An 11,339-nucleotide genomic window follows, 5' to 3' on the forward strand; every position below is an offset into this window, starting at 1 on the left:
AGCACTTTAACAGCTCCAATATAACCACGACTTTACTTTGAACATTTGTTATAAAAGACATTTATCTTTTACACATGAAACCACAGATACAAATTAGCAGTACCGCTATGTATTTACATTGGCATAATTGACCACTTAATCATGTAGGACCACAAAATCATGATAGTAATCGACAATATACAGTACAGACCTTTAAATAGTCATTCTTACACACGAAGACTGTGAAATGCAAATGAAATCACTCAGATGCTTACATTAATATCTACAACATCTACATATGATCTGCGTACATCATTTTAAGATAAAAAAAGAAAGTAAGTCAAGACTCCTTTTAAACAGTACAGTACACTTGAAGTAATCGACAGATTTTACACCAGTACTGTTTCTGATTCTGAAAAACCGTTGTCAAAAGCTGAATTAATGAGCATTGCTATTGTAGATGTGGCCTGGTGGGTAGTGCACATGCTCGGACATGTTTCACGGAGGCGCTTATGTGGGTGACTATCAATGAAAGTTGCACAAGTAAGTGCATTGCTTTGTACTGTCATTAAATTCTCTTTGAGTTCTGGTCTAACTTCTCATCTCTGACAGCAGTCTGCAGGAGCATTTCCGAGCAATGGCAAGCCACGTTGCTAGGAATGGTTTTCGTGGAGTCAAAAAACGAGACTTCACCTTCAGGACTTCAGCATCTCCTGTGTGGAGACTTTGCTGTCCTCTGCCGTGTTCTCTTTCAGGCTGCTGCTCGTCTCCCGACCCGAGCCACGTTGAATGTTGGCTTTGGACGACCTCTGTCGCCTGGTCCCGCCGCGAACGCAGCACATCAGGTTCTTGATGGTGGTCCACATTTCCTCGTCTCTGTAGGAGTAGATGATCGGGTTTATGACGGAGTTGAGGACGGCGAGGAGAAGCAGCCAGCGCTTGAATTGCAGGACTTTGCATCCGTCGCACTTGAGGCCATCAAGGAGCAGAACCACAAGTCCAGGGGTCCAACAGATCACAAAGGCTCCTAAAAAGACATTTTTTAAAAAATGTTAACACACACATATACTTATATATAAAACAGGGTTGACTTTTTACTGGTTTTACATTTATTGGTTAACTTACACTATTGTGTTGTTAAACATCAAGGTACTTTTTTTTTAGGGAAATAAAAACAGTGAAAGTTGTCATTAGTGCAAGCAGGTTGCACAATTTCTCATAAAAAGTATAGCTTTGCTGCACCCCTAAGATAAACCTTTAACACAAATTGCATCTTGCACTGCTGTAGACACTGCAGTGATTTTTCTCATTTGTTTTAATTTAGAGAATGCGTTTCTGCCCCAACATGTTCAATAACCCTTTTCCGAGCATCAATATGGTGACTCACAGCAACAAACCTGCCTTTAGTAAGTTACCATGAAATCCTCCCTGCGCCACAAAACAAGCATAGACAAACAAGACGGCTCTCAGGTGAAGAGCATGTAGCGGCACGTTAGGTCAGAAAACACTCGTGTGACTAAAATGAACAAAAGAGATGGTTGTTTTCAGATGGCAGAGCTTCTCCTGAAAACCCAACTCCGGTTTTACAGAAAAGTCGTTTTCCTAATCAGTATTTTGTAAAAATATTGAAAGATTCTTATATATATATATATATATATATATATAAATTAGGTAATAACGAAAGTATTGGGATAAAAGTTTAGTCTGGTTAACTAAACCAATTTAAACCAAACTAATTTGTTACTCTTCAAATAAAGATTGTATATGTTGGTTACACTTTAGAATACCGTTCCATCATTAAAGACTATCACGGTAACGGTAACAAGAAACTCAGATTAACGAGTTAGTAAATGTAGCGCTCAGTTGATTGTGGTAGTTCACTATTATAGTTGATCAATAACTACTATTTTTTTCATACTTCCCAGAGGACAACTAATAACTACTATACAGGGTCATAATTAATGTGGATAATGTATAATTAGTTCTAAAGTGAAGATCATGGTAACTCAGTAATGACTCAAGTATTAGCACATTTAGCACAGGAATTATAAATTATTTGGATCGGTATTCCAAACCTATTCTAAAGGTTTTTGTAAGGTTGAATTACTCGAGTGTTACATCCTTCTAAAGAAATGACTAATTGTTTGAATCAGTGTTCTAAAGTGAAGATCATGTTAACACATTAGTAATGACTCAAGTGTTACCAAATCCATTGGATGGAATTACTATAAAAAAAAAAACTTGGAATGGCCTCAGTCATTACTAGGGCGTTATCATGATTTTCACTTTAGAATACTGATTTAATCAATTAGTAGATCCCTTTGAAGGATGTAGTAAAGCTCAAGCCATTACTAGTGGGTTACCAGTACCTTCACTTTATAATCAATGATATATTATGCATTATTCAAGTTCATTATGAACCTGTGTATAGTAGTTATTAGTAGTCCTTTGGGAGGTATGAAAAAAAAAAAGAGTTATTGATTAGCTAATATTGAATAGCCCCGCCTTACTTTTGGTACGTTCCATGATCCGCACACACACACACACACACACACACACACACACACACACACACACACACACACACACACACACAGTACTGGGCAAAAGTCTTGGGCACGTTAGTATTTTCATCCTAAAATAAATGGTTAAGCCAGTTATTTATATATTTTGCTGTAGTAGGTCAATAGGAAATATCAGTTAACCTTTTCAAACATTAATTTTGCCATTTATTGTAATAATCCAGTGAAATTTTGATATGCACAAGGAGGAACTAAAGGACTAAATCCAGAAGAACTGTGGCAACGTCTCCAAGACTCTTGAATAAACATTCCTGCATATATGTATATAGATGTTTGCAAACAAGAAATTAATCAATATAAAGATATATTTTTGGAGATAAGCAAAGTTTTTTTTCCCAGGAAAAAAATATCTAAACTTCCTTAAAACACAGATTAAAAGTTTTTGCAAGGTTAAAAGTGTGATAAATGTGCTTATTTGGCTCCAGAAACGCTTACTAGAGAAGGACATGCAGAGGTTATGACAAAACCTCATCAAATGGGGGCTCCTCTGTGGTTTCTAGTAAGTTCCCCATTTAAGGGAACACTCTTTCTCTGTAATCATATTAAACAGCATCTGGAGGAGAACGACATACCACGTTTGTTGCAGATGTGCACAGTGTTATAAGCGGTCTTTGTAATTGCATGCATGAATTTATTACACGGCATGTTTTCTAAGCATAATGAACAGCAGTGGTGAAAGGGCCGGGTACCGCGGGGCCACAGAATCTCAAAGGGGCCACAACTATTTCAAAAGAAGACTTTGAACGTGTGTGAAAACCCCTATGGCAGCACTACAGTCACAGTTACATAACATTATGAAATGTTATAGAAAGTATTTAGCAACAAAAAACCTAAACAATCCTAAACAAAAACTTGTTTGATTATTCATGAACTTTGCTTAATATTTATGCTTTAACACTTCGGCAGCATCCCAAATCACACATTTGGATTCACAGTATTCATCACAAAACAGTAGGATGACCTACTACGTCCGGCGAGATTCTGAAGTGCCCACAAGACGGACACTTTACTATCCCGTGAGGCCACGGGAGAGGATTAGTGAATGGCAGGTGAGCGATGCAACTGATGCTGACAGGTCACATGATAATGAGGATTATAGCCCGTCCTGACTACATTCATAATACACACATATAGAACATTCTTTTGTAATAATCGCAAAATAAGCAACAAGGGACATGGTGTTGGAAAAAATATGAGATGTGAGGATATTTAAATTAGGGATGTACGATATATCGGCCACCATATCGTATCGGTAGATATATGTTCATTTTTAATGTTATCATTATCGGCCCGATAAGAAAATTTGGCCGATATATTAAAGCCGATAAATAATGGGTTATTTCCTTCAGCTGAGACACTTCAGATGCACACTGTTTGCCAAGATGGTTTTTAATTGCTTGAAATATGATTGGAATCACTTCAAAATAGGTATAGGCTACAGTTAAGAGCAACATGTGCAGCGCAAGTCTATATAACATTAAAATTGTGTGATTGGAACATGGCTTTTAATGGTAGGACTTTTGGTTTTGTAATCAGGCTCTCAAAAACGATATAAAAATTTTGATTTTGATTTATCGGACAATATGTCGGTTTCCAGTATCGGCCAACATTTTCATATTTTCAAGACAGGCATCCCTAATTTCAATGCTTTTGCGTTCTCTCACAAATGTTTTGCATTTTCACGAGTTTTGCCGAGAAAATTTGCTAGCAACGTTCTCATGGGAACGCAAAGGTTTTGCGAGCGAACGCAAAGTTTTTCGGGGGAGAGCAAATTGCAATATTTAGATTTTCTCCTCCATCACCATGTTGCTTTAAGGGCACTGGGTTGCCCCGCCCACTATGAAATCTCATTGGTCCAGAATCCTGCTCCTCATAACTGTACATTAAGCATCAAATATTTTCTGATTGGCTGTGATAGTGTCACGTCACTCAGCAGTTTCACGTTCAGTGTGCACAGACTGAAAAGTGGTTGGTGTTTTCAAGAAATGATCCTGTAATGCTTGCAATTTTAATGTCTATACAAGCTGAAGAACAAAACATCTCAAACGGTCAACATTTGCACCGAATGTAAGCAAATATAGCTATGATTAAGTTAATATTTACAAGAAGAAAGTGTTTCACTGGTATGCTTTCTTTTTAAACAAAGAATTTTCTCCCTTTTCAAAAGAAGAGCCATGCAACAGATTAATGTAACCTTTACCTCCAAACATGCCACAAAACAACTAAAGCAAGAATGTAGCGTGCTTCTGAAAGGCAGGCGTCTGTTTTTATAAGCAGTTCGTTCAAGAAAATAACTGATGAGTAACGGACTGTGAATCTTCACATATCTTCATTATACAAAGTCTCCCAGACACGTTTTCTAAACCTTCAAAGCAAACTCGTCTGACCAAAAAACAGGGTTTCACACATGCGAGCAATTGCTTTGAAAGAGAGACACGCATCTACTATGAGGTTCACGTTCTTTCTCTCCAAGGCCACAGGCCACTCGCGCTGGTGGTTTGATTCAGATGCCAGGCAGTGTAAAGAGCGACCTTGTGCAAGATAATTATACAGGCCTGGAGGAAGCCTGTTGTGCTGGGAAGAGACGGCTCCTCCACTTTGGCCCTATCTACAATTTGCACCAGTAAGAGATACTCCTAAAACCTGTCTAAAACCAGCTTTTCTTCTTTGCAACAAGCAAAGATTTAGTTCCGAACATAATTTCTGAATTTCTCAAAAAAGATCAGCTTAGACCAGCATTAACCAACTTTCTGGTTTTGGTGCTGGTCTAATGGTTTTAACCAGGGTCTATAAACAGCCATTCTTACCAGATATGTTTGGGTCAATTACATTTTGGTCCAGATCTATTATATTATTAAAAAAATACAATGAACTTGAATATTATATGAAGAGCATGTTTGTAATGATAGTAATAATAAAAATATTATTGTGTGTGTGTGTGGTAATATTTCAATACAAAATATTTATAACTACGATTATTGGATTATATTAAATGTATTATACTATTTATGTATTATATGTAATGTATTATATTTTAAATATTTTTAATTAATATATTAAATTAGCATGAACTGCCATAAAAATGGCAGGAGGGGGGGGGGGGGTGTCAAAGTAAATAGTGCATTAAAAGAAATAAAAAAATAATGAAAAAATTAAGTTTGGTACAACCTTTTAATATAAATAAATAAATTATATATATATATATATATATATATATATATATATATTGTTTGACTTTCAAATCAAAGTCAAGGTTCATTCAGGTTGTAAAATGTCATGAGGTGCAACTCCACAAAAACAATATTTATGATATTAGAATAAAATGCAAGGTTGTGTCATGAAACTCTAGATGGCACAGGCTGAAAGGTCCGTAACTCAATCTGCTTGTATCATTATCTACAGGGCACAGCTGATTGGCTCCTGCTGTATCAGTAGCGAATGAGCTCGATGCTCAACCTTCAAATACTCGGTTAGCATTTGCCTTAGCAGTTCAGCGCTTTCAGAAACCCTCCACCTTCCCCAGCTCCACCTGTATAGATCTGCTAAAGGTAATTCATGTGTGCTATATTGTACAGCAGCAGTTTGTCTTACTTTCTCACAGCAGCATGTTGTGTATGTATTGGCAGTAGCAAGTCCCGTACTTGCTCTGAAGGAGCAGCAGCGTAGCAGATCTTTTCCGCCAAGATTAAACATATTAACATTGTTCGCAGACAAGACGTCTGGTTGATTGTTTGAACATGAGATTCATAATGAAAGAAAGAAAAACAAAAGGCAAAAGAAACACAACCTTTGAACTTCAGATAGCAACCAGCTAATGCAAGGGTGGGAGGTTTCGTGTTTTGTGTCTCATTGTAAACACTTGCGTCTCGTTGTACGTTAACTCTTCAGTTTCTCGTGTACATCTCATCGAGTTCTCAAATTCTTAAAAGCAAGATGTATTATGTATACATATACTTGATGTCTGCCTGTGGTTAACAGGATATGAGCACATCCTTCCAATCTAAATATTTGCCATGGCTGTAAAAATTCACTAAAATATTTACCCACCCAGTCCCACATCACCCAAAGTTGGGTGGGTTACGAGTTTCTTAAGAAATGTTTCAGACCTCAGTCGCAGGCCTATGTTGTGAGCTAAATTAACATATGCAGCAGTCTGGGAGCGTTTATCATGCTTACAAACCAAAGGCGTGGACTTTGGACAGCTCATCAGAGCTATGAAGGCTTCGGGAAAACTATAAACCAACATATACTGTAATTGCCATTGAACTTTGAGTGACTGAGGAGTGATGGTGCATTCTGACTGATACATATCACAGCTTGGAAAGCATGCGGTGCATCAACATGCTGCAATGACTTCCCATTTTGTCAGGCTGCTTGTATTATATAGTATTGCTATACTACTGGATAGATCACCCATGAAAAAAATCAGTTATTTCCTCAACATCATGTCGTTTTCCCTGAAACACTGAAACCAAAATTTTTATTTAGCTGAAAACCAAAATTAAATCTACAGATTGGCTAATTAAATGTTGGTAGTTGGGTACACTGTAAAAAAAAATTGCTGCGATTATTTGGCACAACTTAAAATCCAACATTGTTTCAACTTTAAAAAGTATGTGTTCAAGCTTGACTTAAAATATTAAGTTTAGTTAACTTAAGTTTAGTTTGGTTAAGTTGGATATTTAAGTTATCTCAACAAATTTTAACTAATCGCAGCCACATTTTTTACAGTGTAGTTTAACTCTTTATGCGGTTCTGGGTGTATAATAAAACCAGTTAAAGTCCTTCGGCTAAGAGTCGTCTCTGGATATTTATTTTACATATTGCTAATCTAACATTATTTGTGTTCACAATGCTGACATGTTCATCTCCTGTAGCTCATCCTCACTTTGTGCAAAAAATAGATGCCGAAATGGTCAAAAAATTATTTATTTTTAAATGATTTCAGCCAAAACTGACAATTAATAAAAAAAATTGCTGTAATTTGCACTGAAATTTCAGTTCATCATTACAAACCAGTATGCATTTTGTTTTTCTATGGAACACAGATATTTTTCATATATATTATATATATATATATATATATATATATATATATATATATATAAATTGTATGAATTTTTCAACTGTTTTGACAATAAAATGAAAGTCAAGGGGTCCAAAACCACAAATTGGACTCCACTGACTTTCAAAATAAATTATTTTGTTTTACAGAAGAAAGTCAGTCATACAGGTTTGGTACGACAGTTGAACTATCCCCTTTCTCAAAAACAAATCTAAAGGAACATCTCTAGTACGTACCAAATCATTTTCCCACAGAATTTTTAATTTAGCTGAAAACCAAAACTAAAAATTAAGTTTGGGTAATTCAACTCTTTATGCTGTTCAGGGTGTATAAAAAAATCATTGTAGTACAGGTCTTTGGCAACGAGTCGCCTCGTTTAAATATTGCTACTCTGGCATAATTTTTGGTCATGGTAAATTGTGCTCACATTGCTGACATTACCTGCTGTAGCGTATCCATGTTGTGTGCGCAAAATGAGTCATCAGAGAATTAGTCTGCCTTCCAAAACTATTAAGGCCAAAAATGACTAAATATCTGCGGTTGATGGAATTTCAGTGCATTAACACAAACTGGTATACAGAAAGATCCAAAAGAAGATATTTTGATAAATGTTTTAACGGTGAAAAAAAATATACCGGTATATATCAAAAACAATTATTTTGTGTTACACGGAAGAAAGAAAAGCATACAGCTTTGGTACGACATGAGTTTTTAGTGACACTTTATTTTACAGTGTCCATGTTACTTACTGTAGTAATAACAGCAAATTATGCATAATTACATGCAACTAACCCTAAACCAAACCCTAATTCTTAACCTATCATACATGTAGTTAATTATTATTACTCAGTTCTTAAATGTATAATTACACTGTAACAGGGACACTTTAAAATAGTGCAAATTTTCATTTTTGGATGTACTATCCCTTTCGGAAGACCAAATCTAAAAGGAACATCTCTAGAACTTACCTAGTACGGTCATCACAGTTTTGATGAGTTTGACTGGTGTCCTCTTACGATTTATAGATCCAGAAGTGTGCGACTTCATGCCGGCAGTCTTTTTCATCACATAGATGTATATCCTCAAATATATGCACACCATAATAAGGAAGAGCACCAGGTTGGACACGGACCAGAAGATCAGGTAGCTCCGGCTAAAGATGGGAGCCAGTATGGAGCACAGGTCAAGACTACAGATACAGTTCCAGCCCAAACTAGGTACGGCCCCCATGAATATCGATACACCCCACACAAAGGCGATCAACAGGGTCACTCGACGTTTGGTGAGGTTACTGTGGACCTTCCAGTTCATGATGGAGATGTAGCGTTCGAGAGCGATCACCAGGAGGTTGGTCAGGGATGCGGAGAGACTCGCATCCAGCAAACCCTGCCGAAAGAAGTAGGCTTGAACGGTCAGATCACGAGATATTTTCCCTGTATTGAACATGAGATACACATAAGCGATCGCGGCGAGAAAGTCTGAGGCGGCGAGATTGGCGAGGAGATAGTAGAAGGGATAGTGAAACCTTCTGTTTGTCACCACCGCTGCAATGATCATGGCGTTGGCCACTAGGATGAAGCAACAGCAGATGGATCCAGCACACTGAACCAGGATGAGCTGCGTTCGGTCCCATTCATCTGAGGTTATGTTGCTGTTGTTGTAGAAAAAGCCCATGGGCTTGTCATAGTTGCAAATGTTATTCTTCGCCATCTTTAGACACAAACCACTATGACTGGAAGGAAAACAACAACATAAGTGTATTGTCTGGAATTATAATGCCTCAATTATTTCAGTTAGTTTTTCATGACTCATTTATAGGAAAACCCATGATTCAAAGACAAAACGCCATCAGGGTAACAGACATGGCATGACAAACACTCAAATGTACAGGATTGATCACCGATAGACTAACTTTTTTCAATAAAATCCAAGTAAATGTGATTATGATGGCCCTTTCTATGGAAGCTTGATTACGCCATGGAATAAAACAATTTTATTTGTTTTACTTTCTCTCACAATTATTGGTATTTATGCTTCCATTTCCACACAAAAAAATTAATGTAAAATAAATAAAATTACATTTTACCATAAAAGTATCTGTATTGCATTATTAAATAAACGTAGGAAGGGTTTAAAAAGTATAACATTTAAGTTCATATAATATTTCATTGTGTTTTTAACATGTTTAAGGTGCTTTATTTTATCGCCATTTTAATCACATTTTGTTTTCACACGTTTGTTTTAAATGGAAATCTAGTCTCTCAATTAGAACAAGCTCAAGAAATGCTGTTTCAAATAGTTTTACATAGCCTACATGTTCCACCTCAGTACACAACCAAAACAAATCAAATCAATCCAAAATTCACGTGAAATCAAGTTTCAGCAGTATTATATCCTTAAAAGCATAACCAAATGTATAAAACTCGACCAATAATGTGCAGTGATAGACAAATCTCTCTTACCTAGACAGACTCGTCAGGTTCTCAGTTCACTCTCCATTAGTAGTCCAAAGTATCGCTCAAATCCGGCGTGACTCCACTAACACTGGGCGACTCTCTCGGTGAAGTATCTGCTGAAGTTTGATCTCGAGAGTTTTAGGGAGGAGAGCGGGAGTCTTGTCTCTGAGGGCGTGGTCAGAGAACACTGACTGCTTTCAATTGTGAAAAAAAACACAACACATTATGAAGTTTTCTTAAAGCGCAATTAGGCGACATTTGCATGTCATCTTATCATGAGCCGAAGAACTGTAGTCATTGTTAGTGTTTGAATAGAAAAAGCTTAATCGTTTTTTTAAAGTTCAAGCGAAGTCAGATTGTAGATATGACGCGTTTATGAGTCTTCTGTGTAAGCGTTTATTGCGTAATGTTGAAGTGTGAATTAAAGGAGAGTCTACATCACTTAACATCTGTAATTTGGTCAAAACAGTCTTTCAGTTTTTAAGATAGCCTATTGATAAAGACTTCATTTATTCTGATACTCAATCTTGGGCTTAATTCTTGAATATTTAATATTTAAACTCAATGACAGTGAAGATCACAAGAAAATATGCATTTTCTAATAGATATGAACATTGATCAAAATCCTATAGCCTATCTATTTATTATTTATAGTCAACTAGTAATTTTTATTTTATTTTGGTGCCATTTTTCAGCGGCTTAATGCTTCATTGCAATTGTAAAATCGATCATGTTCTTCAAAAAAAAAAAAAAAAAAAGTAAATAAAAAGTATAGGCTACAATAAAGTAAATCAGCATCCAGGTAGACCAAGTAAATAACAGATTCCCTGAGTTTCATTTCTTATCGAAAGATGAAGTGAAGCCATCATCCTAGAAACCAAGCATTTCTGATTTAATTGGTTTCTGAGGCAAAAAAATAAATAAAAAATGGGGGAAAACACTGACCATCTATAAATTGATGAAAGGTTGTTCAACCCTTAATACATTGATAACACTTTATTTCAGGGTGCATTTCCCTTGTTGCAGTCCAGAATACATTTAAAGGAGAACTCCGGTGCAAAATGAACCTTTGGTCTAATTACACATTGTTACCTAGTCAACCGTTATCTGAGATTTGTTTTCATGATTATCGAATGTAAATAGTTTTATCTCTAAAAACAGTTTAGCCTATAACGCTAGTATAACGCTAGTATATGGGGCGTAGAGTAATGACAAATAAAAATCGCTTGTTAATACCACTAACAAGGCTCAAAATAG

General features: G+C 36.3%; 2 protein-coding genes across 3 annotated transcripts in view; both read right to left on the reverse strand.

The window, feature by feature from the left end:
* Window positions 1-10,225, reverse strand: lpar3 (lysophosphatidic acid receptor 3). The gene is made up of 3 exons (XM_079592418.1): window positions 10,089-10,225; window positions 8,595-9,358; window positions 1-1,006 (listed from the first exon to the last, which is right to left on the reverse strand). Exons 2-3 carry the CDS (start codon window positions 9,334-9,336, stop codon window positions 675-677), a joined length of 1,074 nt encoding a protein of 357 aa, XP_079448544.1. The 5' UTR covers window positions 9,337-9,358; window positions 10,089-10,225; the 3' UTR covers window positions 1-674.
* The window catches only part of mcoln2 (mucolipin TRP cation channel 2), a 20,103-nt gene continuing 18,906 nt past the window's right edge, over window positions 10,143-11,339 (reverse strand). Inside the window, exon 15 of one of the 2 annotated variants that reach the window (XR_013795261.1) lies at window positions 10,143-10,273. The gene's annotated coding sequence lies outside the window, so the exon portion shown is untranslated. The remainder of the gene's footprint in view (window positions 10,274-11,339) is intronic. The other variant, XR_013795262.1, reaches the window with a different exon arrangement.

The sequence above is a fragment of the Phoxinus phoxinus genome, assembly GCF_949152265.1.
Source record: "Phoxinus phoxinus genome assembly, chromosome: 20".
In the NCBI taxonomy this organism is placed as follows: Eukaryota; Metazoa; Chordata; class Actinopteri; order Cypriniformes; family Leuciscidae; genus Phoxinus; species Phoxinus phoxinus.

Excerpts from the sequence above, each read along its gene's own strand:
- lpar3 (XM_079592418.1), bottom strand. The coding sequence starts at position 9,336 with ATGGCGAAGAATAACATTTGCAACTATGACAAGCCCATGGGCTTTTTC. Across the intron at positions 1,007-8,594 it reads AACTGTGATGACCGTACTAG|GAGCCTTTGTGATCTGTTGG; the intron begins GTAAGTTCTAGA and ends ATGTCTTTTTAG.